At 43.5% G+C, this 25396-nt stretch overlaps 1 protein-coding gene across 1 annotated transcript in view; it reads left to right on the top strand.

Moving 5' to 3' along the window:
- The window catches only part of PSMA7 (proteasome 20S subunit alpha 7), a 65092-nt gene extending 43019 nt beyond the window's left edge, over window positions 1–22073 (top strand). Inside the window, exons 2-7 of the mRNA XM_069650720.1 lie at window positions 293–419; window positions 5654–5778; window positions 6304–6426; window positions 18520–18639; window positions 20076–20138; window positions 21850–22073. Of these exons, the coding sequence (XP_069506821.1) occupies window positions 293–419; window positions 5654–5778; window positions 6304–6426; window positions 18520–18639; window positions 20076–20138; window positions 21850–21942 (651 nt within the window). The 3' untranslated portion in view covers window positions 21943–22073. The remainder of the gene's footprint in view (window positions 1–292; window positions 420–5653; window positions 5779–6303; window positions 6427–18519; window positions 18640–20075; window positions 20139–21849) is intronic.
- Window positions 22074–25396: the final 3323 nt, after the last annotated feature.

Genomic DNA, 25396 nt, shown 5'->3' with positions numbered 1-25396 from the left:
TAAGATTAAAGAATTTGCAAGGCCTGACACCTCACTAATGTCTTATTTCAAGCTGTAAGCAAAACTGCAGAATTGTTGCTCATTTCATGTCTTTTAACAATATTAGTACAAAATTGCTAATCAAATGGGTGTTTGCTAATCAAAAACATTTTAATTAGCAAACCCTGCTAATCAATTTTTGAAAACTAATTTATGCCATGGAATCCTTTATTTCTACATTCATTACAATAATTGCAGGTTTGGTGTATGTACCAACTAATTGTTAATAGTAATAAAGTTTGTTTATTTTAAGGTGGGTGTGCGAGGGAAAGATATTGTTGTCCTTGGCGTCGAGAAGAAATCAGTTGCTAAGCTTCAGGATGAAAGAACAGTGAGGAAGATATGTGCTCTGGATGAGAATGTCTGCATGGCATTTGCAGGTATGGAGGTGACGATAAAATGTTTCCATATAGTCTTATTTAATGTCGATAATCTAAGATTCATTATTTTCAACAATTCCCTGTTTTGTCATCGACCACGTAGTGTAAATGTTCGTCGTGCATTCAGTGATGTTTGTTCTACGATGCCTGGTGTACTTTGTTTGCTTAGGATGGGTTTAACTTCTACAAGACGAGTTATGTATTCCTACATGGTAGCGATTCAAGTTTTGAATACTCGCTGCTTATTTGGTTTTAATGCACAGTAAATGCTGTGATTAGCCCAAGTCGTTTTATTTGGGGATCCTTTTGTGCTGCAGGGGTCAACTTTGGATTTCATGGAGCAGAAGCTGCAGTTACTGTTCGCTCCCCAGGACCTATTAACGGCTTACGAGGGATTTCTCCAAGTGCATATATTTACACATGATTTAAAAGAAATTCAGTGCAAGATCATTGAAATAAAATAAAAAGAATGCAAAAAATGCTAATTTTATTTATTGGATTTTGTACAACAAATTGTGTTTCAAGGTGCCACAAGTCAACAATGGGGGCGGGTGGGTACAAGGGAGATGGAAACAATAACGGTCCTACTACGCCTTGTGACATTCAGAACTTGCAAGTGCAGAACAAGAAGTACTGAGGTGAGGAAGGGGGTGGGAAGGAGGGGATGCCGGTCTGCGCCAAAAGAAGTGGTAAGGTGGGAAGGGAAAAGGGTGAAGAGGCACGGTGTAAGTTCTAAGGGGAGGCAAGAGCCAGGGAATGCAAGGGTGGGGGCTGGACCCTATAGTACTCGGAGAGAACCAGACAGCCAGTCAATGAGACAGAACATGCTAGCAGGGGAGAGTGAAGAAGGAGGAGAAAAGGAGGATCTTGAGGAGTTTCTGGAACTTGAGGAGATCCGGCGCAAGCGAAACATCAGAATAGGCAACCCTGGAGTGCCTTGCTTGGAACTTACTTTTGTTCCCCACACTGTAACATGAATCTAAAAATGCACCAGCATAAATTCCTCATTCTATTCATGTGTTTCTCCCTTTCACTGTATTGCAGTGCTGACCATTCCCACTCAGTCTCTTGTCCTGATGTTTTTTAAAAAAATCAGTTTTATTTCCTCTTTACATCACCTTTCCTCTTTATTTCGTGCTTCTATTTCTTTCCCTCAAGTTCTGTCTTGCTGTTACCTCTCAGTGATTACCAGTTTGCTGCTACATCTTTTTCTGTTGCTACATCTCTGTTGCTTTGTTCACTGCCATAACAAGTTTAGCTCTACCACCTTTTTTATTTTTTTATGGTGCCACCTTACTTTCCCATGCCGCAAAATGAGGAGCTAATACAAAGGATGTAATAAATCATGTGTCATGAGATGCAAACTATAACATTCAGTCCAGTGCTTATGACCCATCGTGCTTTAAATGTCTTCTACAGGTTTCCCTAATGCACCTTTCATACAAATTCCCAAACACGCAGGATATTTTGTGTAGATCAAAAACTTGAAAACAAAAATACTGTCAATCCCATTGATTCCAAAATGAGGGAACACTTCAGTTTGCAGACATTGAACTGAGGAACGACACAAGTTCTAAAGAACAAGATATGAAATTGGCTCCCGCAAGACCTTGAAGGAAGCAAAGTATGTACGAGCGATCTTAAGTCATGGCTGGACCCGAATAAATGCATACTCCGCTGTTGGAATTTTATAGATGGGCAACTCTCGAAACAAATATAAAAAGAAAACTATGGATTCTGGAAGATACCAGGAAAAGAAGCAAAAATAAACTGAAACATTCTAATGGCTTGCCACTCAGTCTCAAGTTCTAATCCAGTCATCTAGACAACGAGGAACTCTGCAGTACAAAATAAAAAAGAAACATGTAAAGTATGCAATCAAAGTAAAAGCGGCTTAAATGGGCTTTATGTGAATCACCATTTAAGACTAGAAGCATGTATAAATGTTAAATAGGATGCCACGGCAGCAGGGCCAAAAAAGCATTCAGTAGCAAATGGATGCCAATGATAGGGAGCCATCCCTGTCTAGACAATGTTTGTGCAGTTGGAAATATGTAGTATGCTCCTAAGCAAGCTAAAGTAATCCAGATGGTTTACTCCAACGTAGGTAGGCCACAACATCTGGTCTGTCATTTCCAAGTAACAATTCGCTCTTGGCAAGTAAGAAGTTGGGTGCTTTGTGCATGTGGAGAAGTGGCATTCATACCAGCAGCTGATGCACCGCACGTAGGTTGCAACTTATTTTTCCCACTGATAAAGGTATTAGGTGAGTTTTCACCCAAATTAATAGGCATCAGGTAATAATAAATATATATTTATATATTAGTCGCTGTATATAATTTTGCTAGGAAAAGGTTGTAGTGACATTATGTAGGTGACCATATATATGGTCTTAACCCATATTTTGAACTGGACCACCTTGTAACCCGGTCCTTCACTGTCTATTGTACTTGCATCATGTCCCCTTCTGTACTCCTCTTTGTGCCATTGAATGTATGTACCCTTTTTGTCGTGCAACGCTATAACTATGTTGTCCACAAGATAATACGCCCAGCTACCTGAGGGTTCGGCCGCGCTCTATAAATAAACAAACTAAACTATATAGTGACGGGGGGGTGTCCCCCGCGACCCTTGAAAAAAAAAAGGGTTTGGGGGTTGCGGGGCTGTCCCCCCGCATGCTCCATCTAACCATGTCCCTGCAAAAAACAGTGATTATTCATTCTTTTTTTTTCATTTTGCATGGCGTTATTTTTGAGGGGACATTATTACATGGAACCAATTAATATTATGGAAGAAACATTCAAACTTAAGTGTGAGTAGTACTGGAGACTTGCAAACGGCTACTTGCACATGAATATGAGGCCACCTATAATGGCTAGTGAAAGATCAAAATAAAACCTTATGTGAGCATTCAAGTCCTGTTGTATAAATGGGGGACGGTTTGTTTTCAGACAGGAGTGCTTAACACCAGGTTTCCCTTGAGGTCGTTTAATATGTCGACGCTCCTTGGATGGTTTTTCTTTCTCATTCATTGTCCACTTGCAAGCCTTTTTCAGGATCAAGAAACCGAAGTATATATTTTTAGATGGTGCTCTTAGCTCAGGTGGCACTTGTGATTTCCCGATTCTAAAAAGAAAATGGTGTGGGAATGCGCCTTTCGATCTTCATTACAAACCTACAAAAACAATGTTGAAACCATCAAATCCAAGCATCCCTGATGCAGACGTCTGAGCACATTTTTAGAGGCAGCAGAAGACAATTTCTTAGCCTGCTTGCTGCAGGAGAAAGGCTAACTGCCAACAACCATCATATTTTGGCAAAACAATTGCCCAATCCTAGTGAACGCCTAAAAGAAAGCAAGACAGCTGGCACCCTTTTCAAAAAGATGTTGATCTCTTGGCCAACAAACAGGAAAAGCACCTGGCAGGAAGTGGCATGTACATGCTTCTACGAAATCGGCAGCCCAGGAGTGTTCAGAATGGGGATACATAGCACTCCATGTGTCTGCCAATCCCATTTTCTTCTCCACTCTGCGTATTGCTTATTTTGTCTTCACCATGGAGTCGGGCTGTAACTCGGCACCACAAGTGGGCCAACACCTAAAATGGGTAGCTCTTTCTAAGAACCATGTTTACTGACATTCAGGGGTCAGCATGCCTCTGATGGTGGTTAGTCTGACGGTGGAGGCTCTAGCCACCTTTCACTGCCAGACACAGGAAATGCATAGACTGACCCTATTCTAATTTGATTAATGGCTGAGTAAAAGGAAAAACTAGTTGAGCATTCCAGGAATTAACACATTTAGTACCACAGGTCACTCATTTAGGCAGAAGAAACTAGATTGTGATACTGCATGGTTTGATCTTCAGTACAAGGATCTGAAAACTAAGCTTCAGGCCCAGGCAAATTATGGAGCGCTCCAATACCTTTGAGAAATGATGGCTTACTGAGAACTGATGGCTTAATGCAAGGCCTTGATGATTCCTAAAACTGGATGGCGTCAGCAAAGGAGAGGGCTGGCAAAATGTTTTGGAGCATGGTGGTTTACAAGATATTTTGCCACTAATTTATTGACAAACAATGCTCTATATGCCATCATATGCTTGACTAACCTGGGTATTCTGTTTGTTGTCTAGAAGCCCCACATGGTGATCTGGGTCTTCTATCCCATTTGGTCAGCGATAGACTCCTAAAGACATTGGGTGGGTGGGCCTAGCTCTCGGAACAGTTGGCTCCTTTTGCATGTGCACAGTACACAAATGGAGAAAGCAAGGTGTGGGAGAGCATATTCTCGGAAGTGAATTAAGACAAAGGGGTATCAAAGCAAGTGGGACAATGATGCTTACATATTGCAACACCTGATTCAGGGGAGGAAAGGGTTGTGATTCCCTTGTGCCTGCCTTCAACCCCTACTACACCTTGCAAAAAGCCCCTGTTGGAAACCTGGAAGATGTGAGTTATGAAATAGGGGAATGGGCGTTCAACAATGTGAGTAGCATTTTGCCCCTCGCATTCTGCCTTGATAGTCTTTGTGAATTGACCTCATGTTTGTCTAATTCAGGTCTGAAAATAATTCTGGAGGGGTAGACCAGAAATAAAGGACCAGACAATGTTATTCATGAATGTTTAAAGAGGAATGTTCGGTTTAAAGTTATTGTTTAAAAAGATTGCCCATGATTATAAATATATAACAAATATTTTTACAAAAAAAAGTTTTCGGCAAATGAAGCTCAAAGTCCTGGCTAGGAGGCATCCATTTTGTAGAATTAACTACCCTGCTGTGGTCATGTTAACTCTGCTCTCGCAGTGGTAATCAAGCAAAAGCTGTCGGAGATCAGAGAATGCTGTATGACCAATGAACGAACAGAGAAACTAGTTATGTGGTAGTGAAGAGGCCCTGCAGGTCTATAATCCCTAGTGTAGGACAAACGTTTCTGATGACCAACCGGAGTGCACTAGGGGTTGGAGGACTGGGTAAACTGTAGACACCCCTATGACAAATCATCGAACATGTGAAGAAAGCAAAATACATTGGCTCAAAGGTAAAGGTGCCATAGGGGATGTGTTTAAAAAATGAGATCTGTCTGGATAAATAGCAGTTATGGGGTTGTGTGTGTTTGAGGAGTGGCAAGGGGAGGAAGCGGCAGGGTAGCTGCGACGGGCAGAATGAGGGAGGGTGGAAGACTGCTCAAACCAACCCAGTTATTTACCTTGCAGTTTTGTTTTCCCTTCAGGACTCACTGCTGATGCGAGAATAGTGATAAATCGAGCACGTGTTGAATGCCAGAGCCACAGACTCACAGTAGAAGACCCAGTGACAGTGGAATACATCACACGCTATATTGCTAGTCTGAAACAGGTAGGTATCTGGGTTATTGGTGTGAAGAGGTGAATATTTACATGCCGAACACAGGAGTGATGGAGGCAGAAGATGTCTAATAGAGCTCTTTCTACTATAAATGGATGTTTAGATGTAGATCCAGTGTAGCCCAGTAGGGTTTTTTTTTATGTTTCATTGTGTCCTCCTTATCCACTCTGTGTGATACGTGGGTCGTACAGGTTAAGGGCTTTTTATAAGGTTAAAGGTTTTAAATGTTCATGTGTCTGAGGCTGTTCCTGAAGTACAGCGCTCGGAAGGTCGTTTTTTTTTCTCCAGATTGTAGGTGCATAGCCAGAGAGGAGGAGTTTTCTGGTGTGGGATTTCCTCTGTTTAGAAATCCGGCATTAAAGGAGTACACTTCCAAGGAAGGGAGTCCTTCTAGGTGTTCCTTCCAATAAGCTCCTCTGTGTAGGGGCCTCACAAATGAAGTTTATTGACTCCTTTATTTCCCCAGAACTGTTTTATAGACTGGGAGTGCTTGACGTTTACTTTTTTGTTCTGCAGCGGTACACGCAGAGTAATGGCCGCCGACCCTTTGGTATATCTGCGTTGATTGTTGGCTTTGACTTTGATGGAACTCCAAGGCTCTACCAGACAGACCCTTCTGGAACTTACCACGCATGGAAGGTGAGTGGATATGGCCAGTTCAAAAGTGAGATTCTGATATGATCGATTCTGTTTAAAGAAGTCTGTTTCTAGCCGTATGGTTTCTTGTAAAGTTAAAGCTTAAAGATTGGGTCACCCATTACTGCTACTAGATTGAACAATTAGCAGTAGAAATACCAAATCAACTTTAAACATTTAATTTGTTAAAGTGGACCTTACAAACCCACACGTGAAGCATGCAAACATGCAAAAAACACAATGAGTACAACTGCTGTCAATGAATAAGTTACTCCTTACCTGGTAACGTTCTTTCGATGGGATGTTCCTCCGACGTATTCCTTATCTATGATATTTGTATCTTCAGCTTCCTGGCCTCGGAATTTTTTTTTCCAGTAGAGGGCGCTGTGCGTCGATGTCCGTCGAGAAGGTGTTCCTCGACAGCCACCGTATCGACGCCAACGTCATCATGCCTATAAATGGCCACGCGCAGCATCCGTTGCTCAGTTCCGTTTTGTAGAGTAAGGTAGTATTGCATGAATGGTTACTACCCTTGAAGGAGCGTAAGCTGCAACCGCAAGGGAAATGTTACTGCGAGGATGGATGGGAGGGGCGATAAGGAATACGTCGGAGGAACATCCCATCGAAAGAACGTTACCAGGTAAGGAGTAACTTGTTCTTCGAAGGGATTGTGTCCTCCGACGTATTCCTTATCTATGATAGACTCCCATAGCAGTGGTATGTGATTGGAGGCGGGAGTAAGAGATGCCATATTACTCTTTAAGAATGAACAGAGTGTAACACAGCTTTGCCAAATCTAGTCTCTTGACCAGAAGAGGAATCCAGGCTATAAAATTTGGTAAAGGTATGTGCGGACGACCATGTGGCAGCCGCACATATGTCTCGAATTGGTACCCCTCTTTGAAGAGCTGAGGAGGCTGCGATACCCCTGGTCGAATGAGCCCTTAGATTTTGAGGGGGCTCTTTCCCTGCCAGTTTGTAGCATTCCAGAATGGCTAAAATAATCCATCTGGAGATGGTTTGTTTGGTTATTGGTAATCCCAACTTATGTCCTGCGTAACCTACAAAGAATTGGTCTGCTTGTCTAATTTTAGCAAGTCTACTGATATAAAAACTCAAGGCTCGCTTAGGGTCCAGCCTGTGTAGTCTCTCTTCCTTTTTCCCCGGATGGGGAGGAGGATAGAATGAAGGTAAAGTAATCTTCTGAGTAATGTGAAATTCAGAAACTACCTTTGGGAGGAAGTTAGGCTTCACCTGTAGAACCACTTTGTCCTTGTGAAAAATTGTATGAGGAGGTTTACAAGATGGGGCTTGTATCTCGCTAACCCTTCTAGCAGATGTTAATGCTACCAATAAAACAGTTTTGAGAATGAGAAACTTCAATGAACAAGAGTGGAGTGGTTCAAATGGAGCACCCTTTAGGAAGTTTAAAACTAGATTTAAGTCCCATAAGGGAACTTGGAATGGTCTTGGAGGGTAAACATTAGTTAGACCTTTCAGGTATTATATAACCAATGGAATTTTGAAATATGAAGGCTCCTCTGCAGTGCGCTTAAAGATAGATAGCGCTGCGAGATAGCCCTTAATAGTGCCAACTTGGAGGCCTGAATTTGCCAAATAAAGTAAGAAGGATAACACTGCAGGTGTACCACATGAAAAGGGTTCGATATTCTTTTCTCTGCACCAGCTGCAAAATTTATTCCAACGGCAGCGGTATAGAGTTTTAGTTGCTGGCCTTCTGGCCGAAAGCAACACCTCCATGACGTCATCTGGAAGGTCCCAATCTTTGTACCTCAACCTTTCAGATGCAAAGCGTGAGGGTTGAGGGTCTTGATGGCTGGATGGAGAACCTGACCTCCCTTCTGCGAGAGAAGATCCTCTCTGTACGGTAGACGAATTGGAGGATGGATGGACATGTCCAGAAGGTCCGGGTACCACGTTCTCCTGGCCCAATCCGGGGCAATTAGGATCATGGTCTTCCGAAACCTTCTCAACCTCCTGATCATTTGAGGAATGACAGGGACCGGAGGAAACGCATACAGAAGTGGGAACTGCCAGTCCACTACGAACGCGTCTCCTAGAGCTCCTCTCTGGGGAAATTCCCTTGAGCAAAATCTGTAGCACTTCCTGTTGATACTGGTGGCGAACAGATCCACTGGAGGGGTTCCCCAAAGGGCAAAGATCTCTTGAAGGACTTCCTGAGCTATCTCCCACTCGTGGGAGACTGTGTTCTGCCTGCTCAGAGCGTCCGCTGTCAAGTTCTTCTCTCCGGCTAGGTGAATTGCCGATAGAGAGATTCCTTCCTGAATTGCCCAAAACCAGAGCTGCATCGCCTCTCTGCACAGTGCCAGTGACCCTACGCCTCCTCTTTTGTTGAGGTAGTGCATGGCCACTGTATTGTCCGTCATTATCAGGACGTTTATTAGGACGTTTCCCCCCCGTACAGACGGCAGAAAAGCCTTCAGTGCCAGTCTGATGGCTCTCGGCTCCAACAGGTTGATGTGTAGTCTGGACTCCGATGCAGACCCACGACCACTGATGGTCAAGTCGTGAGTGAGGCGTCTGTGACTACTGTTATCTCTGGCCATGGTTGCCAAAACAGTTCTCCTTTCAAGATGTTCTCTGGAGAGGCCCACCATTGAAAGTCGTGGGCTACCTTGTCCGGAATCCGGAGATCTGTCATCCTCCCTGAGAATTGTGACCACTGAGTCCTCAGTGCCCACTGAAGGGATCTCATTCTCAGGCGAGCCTCTGGCACAAGGGATATGCAGGATGCCATGAGGCCTAGCAACCTCAAAAAGTCGTAGGCTGGGAGACGTTGGGCATTTTGAAACCTGGTGACCATCTGCAGAATATCTTGAGCCCTCACCTCTGGTGGCGAGGCTTTTCCCAGGGACGTGTCCAGGACTGCTCCAATGAACTGGAGTCTCTGCGATGGTATCATCTGTGACTTCTTTAAATTGAGGGAGAAGCCCAGCTTGTGAAGGCAGTGGCAGAAATAATCTAGTTGGATCCGAGCTTGTTCCGAAGAAACTGCTCTGATCAACCAATCGTCCAGGTAGGGGTAGACGTGAATCCCTTCCCTCCTTAGACTTGCAGCCACAACCGACATTAGCTTGGCGAAGACCCTCGGACGGAGGTCAGCCCAAATGGCAGAACTCGAAATTGATAATGAGAGTTGCCAATTGCGAACCTCAGGTACTTCCTGTGCTTAGGATGGATTGGCACATGGAAATAAACATCCTGAAGGTCCAGAGATACCAACCAGTCCTGAAGCTGAAGGGCCTGAAGGATCTGAGAGAGAGTTACCATCTTGAACTTGTCCTTCCTGAGGAACTTGTTCAATTCTCGTAAGTCCAGGATGGGTCTCGGTCCTCCGTCTTTCTTTGGTATGAGAAAGTAGGGGGAGTACCAGCCCTTGTTCCTGTCCGCTACAGGTACCGGTTCTATGGCACCTTTCTCTAGCAGGTCTACAATTTCCTGCAAGAGGAGTGGATCCGGCACTTTCAGAGAGCTGTTCCCTGGTGGATGGCTCTGAGGGATGCGTAGAAAAGGCAGGCAGTAACCTTGGGCAACTGTCTCCAATGCCCAAGCATCTGACGTAATAGCCTGCCATTCCGTCAGATGGTGAGTTAACCTGCCCCCTACAGGTGTCTTGTGATGGGAGACCTCAGAGTGGTTTGGGAGCGGCTGATGCAGTTGGCGAAGGTAAAGCGGCTCCTGCTCCTGCTAATGCGGCTTTCTTTCCTTTACCCCGTCCACCACGGGTACATTTTCCTTGGCCTCTTTGAGCCGGCCGTCCACTGCCTCTTCCATATGAGGAATAATAGCGAAAGGACCTTCCTCTCCAAGAGGATCCTGAGGGAAGAAAATTAGTTAGGCGGATTGCAGCTCCTAGTGACTTGGCTGCTGCTTTAGATGTTTGCAGTTTTTTCAAACTGTCATCCGCCTTCTTACCAAACGGGGAAGAGCCATCAAAGGGCATATTCAAAAGTCTGGCCTGTACGTCAGAAGCAAAGCCGGACTTTCTCAACCACGCATGCCTGCGGATTGTGGTACTTGCTGCCATGGCCCTGCTGATACTGTCAGCAGAATCAATGCCAGTTTGAAGGGACTCACACATTGCATCTTTACCATCTCTGATGATGATTAAAAATGCGTCCCTTTCTTCTCCTTCCTGGAGGCAGTCAGCCGCTGATGAAGCACACTCCCAAAGAGTGTGGCTGAACCTAGCGAACGTACAAGTCGCATTAACAGATTTTAAAGCCATGCTACAGGCCAAGAAGACTTTCTTAGCCATGGCATCATATTTTTTTATCATCCCTATCCTGTGGCGCAGTGGGGTATGCAGATGTACTGCCTGATAAAGTTGCAGCCTGGACCACCAGACTCTCTGGAGTAGGGTGCTTAGATAGGTATTCAGGGTCAGCAGCAGATACCCTATATTTCGCTGACAACTTCTTGTTAACCGCAGGGGCAACTTCAGGAGTTTCCCAGTTAGTTAAAATCTTTCTTTGTAAAGCAGAATGAAAGGGAACCACAGGATCCTCCTGTGGACCTTTATCCAGAATATCTGTGAGGTCATCCTGTTGAAAAACAGGTGAAGGCGCAGACCAACCCATGAACTCCATAATTCTTGACATTCGGGTTCTATAAGGGGTTTCAGCATGTTCCCCTGGGTCTGGTTTGACAAATTCCACTTCTGGGGAAGTGTCTAGGCCACTTGCTTCTTGTAATGCATCCTGAAGGTCTTTCAACCTTCTTTCCTCAGAGGCAAAAGTCTCTGGTTCAGGTGATGTGGTCCTCTGCAGCCCAAAAGGCCTTTCAGAATCTTCCCTTTCTTCATACATTGAAGTTAAGAGGGGATGCTCTGGCCTGTGAAATGGTATAAAACCCATCTCTAAAGCAGAGGAAGCCATCATCAGTGGCCTTGAAAAGGTCGATGTCGACGCCGATGTAAAAATCCTCAAAAGCGTCGAGAAAACTGGAAGAGGCCTCGAAGAACTCGAGAGGATCGGAATCCTGCTCGAGGATGTCGACGACGTTCTCGATGTCGTGTCGGAGGCTCTCGGAGTAACCGTTGGCTGTGGAGTAGCCGTGGGTTTTTCTTTTATCGGCGTCGAGTCGATCGACAGATGCGTCGAAGAACCCTTCGATAACGGCGTCGATGGCGCTGATCTATGCTTCGAAGGGGCTTTCGACGATGGCGTCGAAGATGCTTTACTTCCCGATGGCTCATGGCGCTTTCGGGTCGACTCTTTCGCCGGGTGCTGCGACTCGCAGCGTTTAGATTTTTTGGGCTTATCACCCTCAGCTGACTTCGAGGGGGTCGAGGCCGCTTTCTCGAAGACGCTTAGCATCTTTTTTCTGATTTCCTCCGACTCAGCCTGAGAGCTGTGTTTTGTGGGGCAATTTACTCTTTCAGGGGAACTAGAAGATGACGACAAAGGAGATCTTCTATGTCTCTTTTTCGAGTGTCTAGACCTCGACGAGTGGTGGGAGCCACTTCGAGACCTAGACCGAGAATGCTTTCGAGGAAGTTAAAACTGACTTGCCTCTCTCGAGCTTCCCCTTACGCTCCTTCAAGGTTTTCGCTGTCATGGATAGGCATTCCTCACACTCCGAACACTGGTGTTCGATTCCTAGACACCACAAACAGATCCTGTGAGGATCCGTCAACAACATTTTCTTCCCACAGTCTCGGCATTTTTTTAAACCGGACCGAGGAGTCGTCGAGTCGGAGGAGGAAGCCATCGAGTACGAGTCGGTTTTCTCGAGGAAATATGAATATATTTCGACTGACGAACTGAGCAACAGCATTCTGAGGCACACAAAGCGCAGAAAAACGGAACTGAGCAACGGACACTGCGCGTGGCCATTCATAGGCATGATGACGTCGGCGTCGATACGGTGGCTGTCGAGGAACACCTACTCGACGGACGTCGACGCACTGCGCCCTCTACTCCTCTACTGGAGAAAAAATTGCGAGGCCAGCAAGCTGGAGATACAAATATCATAGATAAGGAATACGTCGGAGAACACAATCCCTTCGAAAAATGCGTTTTGCATAAAAAAGCAAAATCGCACATTTCATTACGGTTATCTTTTTGGCCCTGTTTAAAATGCCAAACACATTTGCACGTTTAAATTTGGTTCTACACTTTTTTGTATCGCCCCACTTGGCAAAACACAAGATTGGACACTCAGTTTCAACAGCCTCACAAGGTCCCACAATATAGGTGACCTTCCGTATTCAAAAGCACAATTGTGTTTGTGTTGTACCAGTGAATAATTTGTTAATAAAATGTTATTGTCCCTTGAACTGTAAAAAAACCAACATTACATTATGCTGTACAAAGCATCGGCTCTCGTAGCTGCTCAGAACAAGAGCACTTGTATTGTCTTTTGCCCAATAGTTAGGTGGCACAGTTGTTAAAATAAAAATATAGAAAAGTCACCACAAATCCAAATGCATCACATTCTCAACATTGCTGATCCGAATGGGCATGGTAGGGTAAGCATGTTTACTTTTCCACCTGCTTGTCAAAATAACCAGTAAAAGCCATATTGGGGTGGGGGGGAGAGATTTTAACCCATGTTTAAAATCTGCAGTCCCACTCAAACTCGCACCTGCTTTTTACGCGTTCTAATTCCACAGAACAGTTAAGATTGCATCCTCATCCAGTCATCTTACAAAAGATCTTCTTGCCCCAGATCTGTCTCCTATCCAATTGAGTATATCCTCATTCTAGGGCAGCTCCGACAGTAGATCATTTTGCACTTGAGAAGCTGCTTGAAACGGTCATGAACATTTTAGCAAATTTCAGCAGGGCTGCCACCTACGTTGTCAAGGGCTGCCCTTCTGGGCTTGAGCAGCAATCTGGGTCTCTGTGTCTTTTAGCTCTGGTCACTTGGCAGCAACCACCAAGACTGGCATAACTGCTCCAGCAGCAACAAGTTGGTATATCTTCTAGCTCCCGAAAGCTTCTTGGTGAAGGCCTCCAGGAGGTTCTTTGCTGTTCTTAACCCACTTTAAGCTTCCCTTTCGGCAACCTATCTGTAAAGCACCAGTTGGTAATGCCCCATCAAGACTAGAAATGCCAAAAGATATGCCATTACTCCACAACTTTGCCTAGTGGGGTGTTGGGGAGATTTTTCCACAACCCTCTGGTAAGAGATGTAAAATTGTCAACGGAAAGACCTGGTTTCCAACTGGAGAAAGCCCAAACTCTCTCTAGTGCTATCTATGGCAGAGCAGTCTGGTTTAACACAATCTTTCTGTGACTTAAAAACATGACTAACTTGTGTTAATGCTGAAGTAAAAATAGGTGGTAATTATGTATAATCAAGTTGGCCTTTTTTGTGGTTTTGGAGGGTTAATATATACATATTTTTTTAATTGTCGCGCCTTTAAACACTTGTGTATAGGTGCGTTATAAATGCCATGCCATATATCAATTGGTTTTGTTAAAATGTGTTTTTACCAAAGTGGTCTCTGTGTAGTTTTTGGTTGCATTATATGTTTGTTGAACTATATTAGATTGTTTCTCTTTGCACTGGAGGCTATGGTGGGGTGAGTTGCTTGGTGTGAGCCCTGACAGTGATGACTGTGAGATTTGGGGAGTCTTCCGAGCAAGTACTGTAGCTGAACTAATTGGCCACCCCCATATTTTAAAATTTGCAAGCTGCACTGAAGTGGTGCAAAGCGCATCACTGTCAAATGGGAGGACTGAGGCAGGGTTCACTGCTCGTTGCTAGTGGTTGTTGCAGAGGAAGGTTGGGGAACGTTTGACCCAGGTAATTTCCTTATCAATGGGGACATTAAAGGGCTAGGGGAGACTGTTATCTCGGCAGTGCTCCTCTCAGAGCCTGTTGATACTTAGCCAAAGGAATCCTATAACTTACATAATGGGAAACTGTGCCTAACAGACTTTTTCTTTTTTTTTTTTTTTTTTTTAAGTATCAAGATTTCGAATCTTGTGAAAAAAGAATAGTTTTGAAACCATCTTTTGTCCTGTTTATGATGCATGTAATTACAAATTCAGCATATCCAGTAACGTTGAGTGAACACCAGGTGGACGGGGGACAATGGGCAGAGTAACTAGATTATCACACCTAAATCGATCTGAGTGAATGATCTTCAATGTGACATGGCAACAGCGCATCAGGTAGAGAGTTCCAAGGCTGCTAATACTTCTCTATAATTGGGCAATCCATGAACAGTGTAATCCTTAGTTTTGAACAATAGTTGTTTACACTGTAGAAGGTCTTCAGATACCTACCAAGGTCTTAGAAAAGGGGAATTAAATATGGGCTTTGGGAATAACGTGCCTTCCTTTTTCGAAGATTTACACGTTTTCAATACAACGACCTCACTGCAAGCTTTGTACTTTAAAGTAACATCCTTGGTTAAACTGTATGAAAGCCTGGTCATAGACACTGCTAGAGGCGCACAGTTATTGGAAATGTTAACCTTTGACTGTAAACTAACCACAGAAGGGCATGGTGTTAGGTAGGAACTGGTGCAGGCACACTGTGTGAGACTACACAAGTCTCATCTGCTTGTTATTAAGTAACCCACCTTTTGTATAGGTCTGTAGTACACAGTTGGTAGTGTGACTGAGCAGCCAGGCCTATCTCAAGAGGGCTAAACGTGTGTTGTAGAGCTGTACAGATTAAATCGGTAAATACAATTATCCAAGTAACATTTGTACTCAAGGTTTCAGTTATGCATACATATTTGACATCAGTTTTAAATAAGCAGTCTTTTAAAAAGGCAATTCTTTGTACCAATTCAAGTAAGCTTTTGGAAATTCTTTACAGAATAAATAAAGCTGGTGAATAATCTTTGGATAAGTACAATACACTTCTCCTGCACCCTGAAGTAACTTCAATTACAAGGATAGTATTTGCATTTCTATATCACACCAACATACTTTGTAGGCTCTGGGTTGCAGAAAGAAACGGTTGGGGAAAATAAAAAGGTTAGACCATATTCTTAAACGGGTGAGGACAACTGAATCCTCCAAAGAAGTCTAGGTAAGCCTTTCCCAGCAGTAACAGTATTCAGCAAGCTACAAGATATGGAGGGACAAGCACTGCCAAAGTCAATGGATTTCAAAGATGCCTTTTGGGAGCCAAGACAGCCAAAGTTATTCTGACAAAGTCAATAGTTCTGATGCACTTCTTGGATCAAGGTCTTTCACAAAGTCAGATTGTTCAAAAGAAAATTACTGAGGACCCACAAGCTGTTAGGCCTGTGCAAAGGGAGTTGAAACCAACTCAGAAAGTTAAGCAAGTGCAAATCTCAAGTGAGACAGCACGACGTAAGCCAAGAAGGTAAGTACCCCAAGCTCAAACAGTACCTCTGGTTTGAAGAGGAGTGGTCCATCGGATTCAGTCTTACTACAGCTATGCAGACCACGGTTCCTGAGCATCAGTAGTGGGGACAAGAGGGAGGATGTCTGGAGGGCTCCTGCAGAAGCACTCTGGAAGGTCGTCGGCAAACAAAGTGCTTTGCAAACAGCACTGATGCAGAACAAATCTCTGGTTGTACTTTCCTTGCTCCCTTGGTTCTAGACTCTGGTGAGGGGACTCCGGATCTGGATTTCCTGCTTCTGGAGTGTTGTTGGGAAGCTCATGGAGCTTTTGGCTGGATTTGTTCGGCGGCAGACGTTGACTCTACTATGGACACTCGACCCATGGCATTGGGCTTCTGCAGCAATGGAGAGGCACATCAAGTCGTGGATTGCGCTAAAGTGGAGTTCGTCTCAGGGTTGGAGGTCAGCACAACAGCACGGCTTCACCAGGCAATTCAAGGTCCAGGAGGATGCAGCAGGCTTCTTTTTACGGTTTCTGCGGATGTTTCTTCCAGCGGTCGACTCTGCCTGTAGTCTCAAAACCCTCGCCATGACTGGTTCTGTTCAGGTCCTCCTAGAGACAAAGGACAGGGGAGTTTCAGGAACCTCCCTCACTTCCTGCCCTCCCAGACAGTTCCATGTAATAATGTCGCCACAAAAATATTGCCATGCAAAAATATCGCCGGAAAATGGTCGTTTTTTGTGGCGACATTATTGCATGGAACATGCGGGGGACACCCCCGCAACCCCAAAATGTTGTTTTTATTTTTTTTTATTTTTGACCCTGTCGCCACATATATGGTCACCTAAATAATATCGCCACAACATTTTCCCGGCGATATTTACGGCGACCAAATATGTGGCGATATTAATACCTGATACCTTCCAGACACTGGGGAGTCCATAGCATTCATGCAAATGTTCCCCTTGAATCTATTTGCAAAGCGGCAACTTGGAGTGCTGTACACACCTTTACAAAACACTATTGCCTAGACACTCACTCTAGGTCTGATTGTCAGGTGGGACAGGCAGTACTAAGACATCTTTTCACTAGTGTTCCTTCTCACAATCCAACTCCAGGTACTGCTCGCTAGTCTATGCACAACATGTGATTCTAATCAGATTAACAAACATCAGAAGACATGCATTACTTTCCATAAAAGCATTTCTGATGGTTGTATCTGCTTAGATTCACATGCGCCCACCCTTCGTCCCCTCTCGGATGGAAGGAACATAGACATCTTACTACTTTCTCTCTTTTCTGTACTCGCCCACGATAGTCATAAGGATCCCTCACGGCAGAAAAATACAATCAGAGGGACCTCGACGCGTGAGGGATCTTGGGTACACTACACGTCACATAGGGATAGTGTTACAGGCACGCCCATGTCGACCCCTTTCGATTCTCGAAAGACAAGATGCAATACTTCGCAGTTACCACTGGATGTCAGACCATATGCACAGCATGTGAATCTAAGCAGATAGAACCATCAGAAATGCTTTTACTGTAAGTAATGCATGTCATTAACTGTAAAAGTCATCAATTGATTGCAGCGAATAAGATCATGCAAGTAACGAAAGTACTGAGTGATTTAGACAAACAATGCAGAGGTTTTAATCTGATTACTCTAAAAGTAAATAAAGATCTTCCTTTTGCCGTTTGCCTCAGAAACCTGTAAGGAATGCTGTGGCCGAGATCTCCAGGATTAGCAAATGGCACCAGTGTCAGTAGTATTTGGATAGTATTTGTTGTAATCTCAAGGGCCTTATATCATAGTAAAATACAAAGGTGCCTAATACTTTGGTGGCTATGGCCATGTGGCAGATAAATGAGCCTGGTTTGTTAGAACATTTTTTATCCAGACTATTTAAATGTAGAGCATTTTGCTAGTCCAGACAATGTTATACATCCAAGTATGACTGTATTTGATCATTAAAGAAAATGTACTACTTCACACTTCAGGGGAAGTGTAGAGTGAAAGACTAGGGGTAAATAATTCAAGTTACAAGCTACTAGCCACGCAAAAATCGCTTAACTACCCTCAGTTCTCCACATACACAAAACGCACATTTCTTACTTGTCAACGTCCACTATCTCTAGCTACTGACTAGTCGCAAGTGCACTATTTGATGCTTTAAAAGAGTATTTTAAAAATTATTAATGTATACCCTTCATCTAGATGCATTTATCTTACACTTTATTTTGAATTTGCTTGAGACAAACTATAAGTGGCCGGTCACTGGGCCAAATAGATGAAGTCCTAGCAAGTTTGTAGGCTAAGCCAGTCATCACAATACAAATTCACTCATTTGGTGAGTGGTAAAATATAGGAACTGATATTTTGTGGATACTAAAGCTGAATCGTTTTCAAGCCATTTTTGTTTTTGTGGGATTCACAGCTCTCTCATAATATTGGTGTTCTTTACTACATCTTGGGCATGTACCAGAAACCATCTGTTCAGTATTTTCCATGAATTTGATTTGTCTAATGAAATGAGGCCAGGGATGTATAAAGGGATGGGAATGTTTTATAGACTAGTGCAAAAAAGTCTGGTTTTATTTTTACAAATGTTTTTAATGCTGAATCATAGTTCAATAATGGGAATAGCATATTGGGACATTTCTTGTTTCAAAGGTTTTACTATATTGACTAACGTCTACCTACAAAAAACAGTAAACTTGGAATTTTAACGCACTACGAAATGTAACTTTGCCTGCTGTCTGACATTACTCCAGGCGAACGCCATTGGCAGAGGAGCCAAGTCAGTACGTGAATTCCTGGAGAAGAATTATACAGATGAAGCTAATGAAACTGACGACCTTACTATCAAACTAGTCATCAAAGCCCTGCTGGAAGTGAGTATCCTGCTTTGCCTGCGGGATTCATGTTATCATGAAACCACTCCTAACTTATAACCTTAGTGGTTCATGGGCCTCCGCATTGGTTATAGTGTCATACAGGTCAATTGCGTTGAGTTTAGGGTGCATATATCTCCTTATCAAAAAAATACTGAAAACACAATGGGTACTACAGAGCCGAGGTAGGTTTGGCAAGAAGCCTCGCACTATTGTTATGACCCTTTTTTATCTTTATGCAAAGTGGTAATGGGCACTTTACTGGCCGAATAAAGAAGAGCGTTTGTTGGGGTGCTGGCTTTGATCCTTGGTGGTCTGCACCTGCAGAGCTTAAGCGATAACTAGCAGGTTTTAAATGTTGCCCTTATTCCAAAGGGACTCTTGGAAGTTCCTATATTATTAGAATAACTAGGGGAGACATTGTAGTGTGCACATGGGAAAGCTCACCCACCTTCATACTATACCAATGTCAACAAACCGCATGGCTACTATTTTGCAGTCCGTTATAAAATATTTCTTAACATTTGAGTAAGTGCATTTGCAATTTTTAATAGTGGCACATAATTACAGCAAATGGTTTAACAAAGATTTAAATGGCTGTTTCTAGTGAAGAAGTACCATGCCGATAACCTTTTATAAAAGAAAAAAGGAAAATGTGTGTGTAGGTATCAACAGGGATGTTTCCAAAACGCATCCCATTGTTCCACCCATCTACAGTTCTGTTTTTCTACACTCCCAACTGTAAAAGCCACCTTTTTCGGAGGCGGGCACATCTCCTTTTGTTGCTGAGAAGAATGGCAATGTATTTGTCTATTTTCAATTCTTGAGATGTGCCGCTTTTACTGAACTGGAAAGTTTGGTTAATCGTCAACACTGAAGGAATTTTGTAGCTCTTTATCCATTTGCCACAACATCGGAAGAAGCTAATGACCAATGTTTATTTCCCTTTGGGCAGCACTGCAAAGTCTTACCAATGGCAACATTTTAACTAAAACATGCTTTCTTATTTAGGTTTTGAAAATGTAGAAGGATGTTGGGAGAGTCTTTTATGTTTCGGTGTTCTAGGTTCTGACTGTAGGTATCCTAGGGCTTTAAAATGCATGATATTCTGGTAGGTTTCTTGAGTTGGGGGAGGGGGACGGCGGAGGTTGGGTACAGTGCAACATTTTGATGCATATTATTGCCCATATCTACAAGGGTATGTCACCCCAGTGTAGTACCCTGACCTACTATCCACTTTGTACTGCTGGTTTTCGTACTCCTAATGAAGTTCAATACATATGTATTTCAGATATTCCTGGACTAATTATTTTACGGCAAATTATTTTTTTTAAGAGCGTAATTAAAAAGGTAATGCCTGAGAAGGTGGATAGAATTTTGTTTTTGTAGATTGCACTGAAGGTATAACATATTTGCCCCATTTACGTCTACTGTAGGTTGTACAGTCTGGAGGAAAAAACATTGAGCTTGCAGTGATGAGACGAAATCGGCCCCTAAAGGTAAACATTGGTTTGCATGAACATGCATTTGTGGAAATTAAGGTTTGTGTAGATTGGTATTAACCATTCTTAATGGTTCTTGATATTTTGTATTTTTCACCCACTGGGGTAATCCTTTTGAAATGTCCTTGAAAATTCATTTGGGCCCCTGGAGTGGAATATGGTCTTACATTTGTGGAAGGAACATTCTGTAGCATCCAGATCAATTGGTCAGTGCCATAGCTGGTAAATACATTTTGCAATGTAAGTTATTGGAATTCTCATCAACCCAGACATTGATTGTCAAAACAGATTGACTGGGTGGACTTCTTAACCGTGTGATACCTTTCTGCTTTTATATACGGTTTTATAATTCAGACCAAGGGATTGAAAAAGCTCTGATCCACCGAGAGCTACAGGCTAGAACCCAAATTAACCAGTGTTGAATGGCATTTGAGCAGATGGCATGCTGAAATGCATTACAAACAAACTATTGTATGGTTATACTTTTGATTTCAAACGTAAACATTGGTTTATTACGAAGTAATCTCCTCTTCTCACAGTTACATGTAGGTGCCATTTGTTATGGTCCGTTTACATGCAGTGCTGCTCTAGTCCTAATTGGGCTGTATAAACTGAAGTTGCAAAACTGAAATCCTTCAGTTTGCCTGGTTCTTGCCAATTTGCGGGCTCCACCTCTGTAAAGCAAATGCTGAATGAAGAGCAAGACCTCTGGAAGCCAGAAAGCTTAGTTACATACATCATTTTAGCACTTGGGTGGATTTATATATATACCTAACCACCATTTATGGGAATGGCTAACGGATTTTCATACTGATATCTAGATTGTCCGTTTCATTAGCACCCTGGGTGGGGGTACTGGGCCATCGGGAGGCTCGGAACGTGGGCTGTACTGCAAGGTACAAGCTCGTGTTCTGAGCTGCCAGGGCAGTCGGCGCCCCTTCACCACTTAGCACCTGTGTAGTGTCCTACACAGGGAGCTAATGTTGTCCTTTTCTTTTTTTTCTTTCTTTTGTTCTTCTTCAAAAAGAGAAGTGTACCTTTTTATCTCACGGCCTGGCATTGCGCTGCTTGTCGGGGGAGGTCCTTTTCATGCTGATGTGCCATCAACATAAAAAATGGACTCACCTGACATGCAGCACTACGCGGAGCTGAGCCATGGGCTAAAGGTATGTTTTTTAAAAACATTAAAGACACCATTGGCGCCCGTGTAGGGAAACTATGCGGGTGCTAATGGCGATATGCCCCTCGGCGGCAGGTCAACCCTCCCAGTAACTGCACTGCTGCCCTCATTAAGGGACCCTTGCTTTGCTCGGGCCCTTAACTTCAGGCCCGCCGCCCCGGGGCAGATTGCCTGACGGCATATGTGTGGTTTCGCCGATAGACCACGCTGCCCATGTCCTCTGAAGCAAGAAGTTGAAATCTCCTTCCTTACCCCATCAGAACCAGTTTGGTGGGCATTGTAGAGTAACATTCATATTTGAGGCTTTAGGGTCGCCTAACATCACTGATGTGCCTTTTTTAAAGCACTTAATTCAGATCACAATTAAAAATATTCACATACTACAAAAGGCAAAGAGCTAAGCGGGAGAAGTGCAATGTGGGGTGTAAAGGTTCTAAATTCTTGCTTCTGGGATGTTATGATTGTTGGTTATGAACTGGCTTACAGTCCATAGTAACATTTTTGACCTTGTGAACGTTTTTCATTTAGATCTTGAATCCAGAGGAAATAGAGAAGTATGTTGCTGAAATCGAAAAGGAAAAGGAGGAAAATGAAAAGAAGAAACAGAAAAAGGGGACATGATTGATTATAGCTCTGCTTGTTTTTAATGCAGTCAAATATCACATGTGATCAAAATATACCAGGTATAAGCCGTACCCCAGGTCCTGTTAATATCATTATGCTCAATAAATCTAGCTTGTTTTTTCATTCGACTTGACAGGCCACTTATTCAATGACCCTCTCCTGATGTGTATATTTGGGGCAGTCAAAGTGTGTTGACCGAGACACTGTTATGCTGACTTCATATAAGCACATAATATGATAAATGCCGGATGGGGTTAGTTTTAGTCCTCGCTGGCTATAATGTTGTACTTGTTTTCATCCTTTCCTAATTTATCGGAGGGACTTGCGGTCAAGTGAGTCTGAAACAAATGAGACCTCTTTAGGATACAGAGTAATGCTAGTTTTGGGAGAGGGGGTGGGTGGCAATATCGATTGCAGAATATTTCAATTCAAAATTTGCTATATCCAGTGTATATTGGAATATATCAACTTCAACATGTGAAACTTTCATCAAAAATACCGAGCTATCCAGAAACTATCTAGGAAAGCCTGAAACATTTGGTTGCAGGTGAGAGTTAAGTTCTAACCGTTTGGTTGGTTTTCCTATAGACTGGACATCAATCGTGCCAGATGGGACTATCTGGACAGTGGACACCAGGAACTTTCTCAAAGATACAGCCCCAATTCCTTTTTTTATTGACTCCCTGTTGGAGGTTCATGTTGGAATATTGTGGACGTTTACATTAATTGCATTATTACTTGTTTTCTTATGGAGTGCTCATAGTATGTTCACTTTCAATGCTATGGAGTCCCTGTTCCTACCAGTCGTTTTGTGTCATGCTCAGTCTGCTTGTCCATGTTGCTTCTGTGTCTGTTTTTCTACTTCTCTCCACCCAATCTCTGTCTTACCTCCTTGTCTGCCCCGTTTAATGGCCATTGGTCCATTAAATGTTATCTGCTCTGCTGCCCTCTATGAAACTATCCACTACCACATTGAGGCTGCCGTCTGGACTGCACAATCGTTGTGTATGCCGTCATGATGTGGTGTAGGAGGCAGTAATGCTGAAGAGAATTTACTCTTGTTAATATAGTCAGTAAACCACTGGTTATTTTTTCACAACATAGATTAGCATTTGACTTTCTCCATAAATAATATATTTTCGAATAACGGGAAATGTAACAATTGAAACACTGCACCAAACATTGGAAAAACATTCCTCGTACTGTAACAAATTATCTCTATGCGTAATGGTGAGGAGTGCCAGAATGGTCTTCAGCATCTCCACAATAAGTGTTCTGGAATGCACAACGGCAGGCAGAGTCGAAGACAAACAAGAGAATGCATGGTGTGGGCAATCCAAAATTCTCAACCTGGCCTATCTAACCTTTCTTTCTCCCTAATGTAACCTGTGCAAATTCACAAGGAAATGCCAGGCTAGAAGCTAATAAACAAATAAGGTAGAGAATAGGGAGGGGAATATCCCTAACAATCGTGCCCAAGGAGGAGTGTGTAAGAAATGCATTGCTAGCTACGGGTCGCTAATTGCCCGCAGCCAGAGAACAAAACCTTGTGCTGCTTTCCTGGCCTTGGGGACCTACTTTTGGCCCCAAAACGAAGTCACCGATTCCATGACTAGCGAGTCTCCTGAGGAAGCCTGCGACTCCCCATTAGAAGCGCTGATCTAAGCAAAGGCTGTCTCTCACAGTGAAGTCTTTTAGCACATATAATTAAGATATTGTGTGGGTTCCTTAATCAAATGATGATGCATCATGTTTTCATCCAAAAACCTTAAATCTGCCCCAACCTCATCACGATGCCTTTTTGTTTTTTGTATACAACACTCATACATATATGGCATTTCAATATCCGGATCCTCACACAGGTCCTGCCCCATCTGGGAATGTCTTTGGTCTGAGATTAGAGGCTAGTAACAATCCCAGTAATCCCCTATGCACACAAAAACATTGTCATTTGGGAAATAGTGTGGCATCGCTGTAAATGCTTGCCTCCTGAATGTCCTTTTAGCTTTGTGTGGGGAATTTGGAATTGCAACAGACTGGCAGTGGGGCGGGATCATTGTGCTACCTACATTCCAGTTGGCTTGTAATGGATGTCTGCACATTATGGAAGTTAGCCTTGTTGAAGGACAAGGTGGTTTTGTTCTTATTTTGTTTAATTTTAAGATGCATTGTGAAAGGAAAATGCGGTTTTGTTTTGCACACATGTACACCTTGTTAGAAGGATCTAGTTTGACCCTAAATTTAGCATTCAGGAAATCGGTCCACCTCTGCTTCTTGGTAAAGGCCCGACTCTGCCATGGGTAAACATGGCAGAGCAGTCAAAGCTGTACTGTCAGGAGAGGAGCAGGGTGTCAAAGTTACATGGTCACATGCAGTACCGTACCACAATAGAATGTCCACACTTAAAAATCAATTATTTTGGCTTAGTGGTGGCCATAAGGACTGACTCAGCTGAGCCAGACACGAGAATTGTAGCGGTACCTCAATAGATGAGCAAGCCCTCTGTGAGTTGCCAAAGACAGCAGAAGGAAGAGGCAAAAACGAAATAAATGAGCTCGCCATGATCTGCTATACTGAGTGAATCACCAAGTCGTATTGAAAATTGGCATATTTTAAAATGTTTTTGTGTACTAATGATTACTGTGACCATTTTGAAATCTGCTGTTGAGATTCAGCCACAGGACATTGTGGCTGAATTTGAATACTTTTAAGGCTGGTCCTCTTTCCTCCATATTCCTCTGATGTCCCATGCAAAAGGACTGTGATGCAAAGCAGCCTAGAATTAGAACACTCCATTAAATGCCAGCACAGATAAGCCCTGTACACTTGTCAGCCCCTTTCTCCGCATTGGGCGTGACTGAGCATGGTATTGCAGAAGCACCTTGTTGCTATGAAAACAGCGTTCCCCCTTAGTAGCACATGCCCAATGAGTTAAGGCGTTTTTCTGGGAACCCACAGAGCTTCTCCGGGGACCCACTGTTTCTGCTTAACCATTTTGGGTAGGTCGCAAGCGTGGTATTCCTGTAACGCATGTGGCTCCTCATCTTTGGGTCCTCCTTAGCAGACTGGTGAGGAGGTATTCGCGAGCAGCTCCCACCAGTTATCGTGGCAAGATTCCATAAACTTCAGTGAAGGTTGGTGATGTTTTATTTTCAAGGGCACATTGCTTGCAGGATTCCTTTGGGGCCCTCCCAGACTCGAGAGTAGTCCTATCCTGTGTTGATGGGGCCTATTGGGCTCTGGCCTGAGGTCTGGAGCGGGACTAGGGGCAGAGCCTGTGCTGCCACAGACTGGGAAAGGGGGGCGGGGGACTCCTTTCGACACAACAGATTCACCGGCTTCACATGTCACTTTGTGATCGTGGCATTCTCCGACTTCTGCCTCTGAATCGTACTTTTTTCATCTGTTAACTTTTACTTTCATGGCTTAAGCAGCACATGCTAGCGTGATT

Source organism: Ambystoma mexicanum, chromosome 3p (genome assembly GCF_040938575.1).
Source record: "Ambystoma mexicanum isolate Mex_15411 chromosome 3p, UKY_AmexF1_1, whole genome shotgun sequence".
In the NCBI taxonomy this organism is placed as follows: Eukaryota; Metazoa; Chordata; class Amphibia; order Caudata; family Ambystomatidae; genus Ambystoma; species Ambystoma mexicanum.
This window is presented reverse-complemented; position numbering and strand designations above follow the sequence as displayed.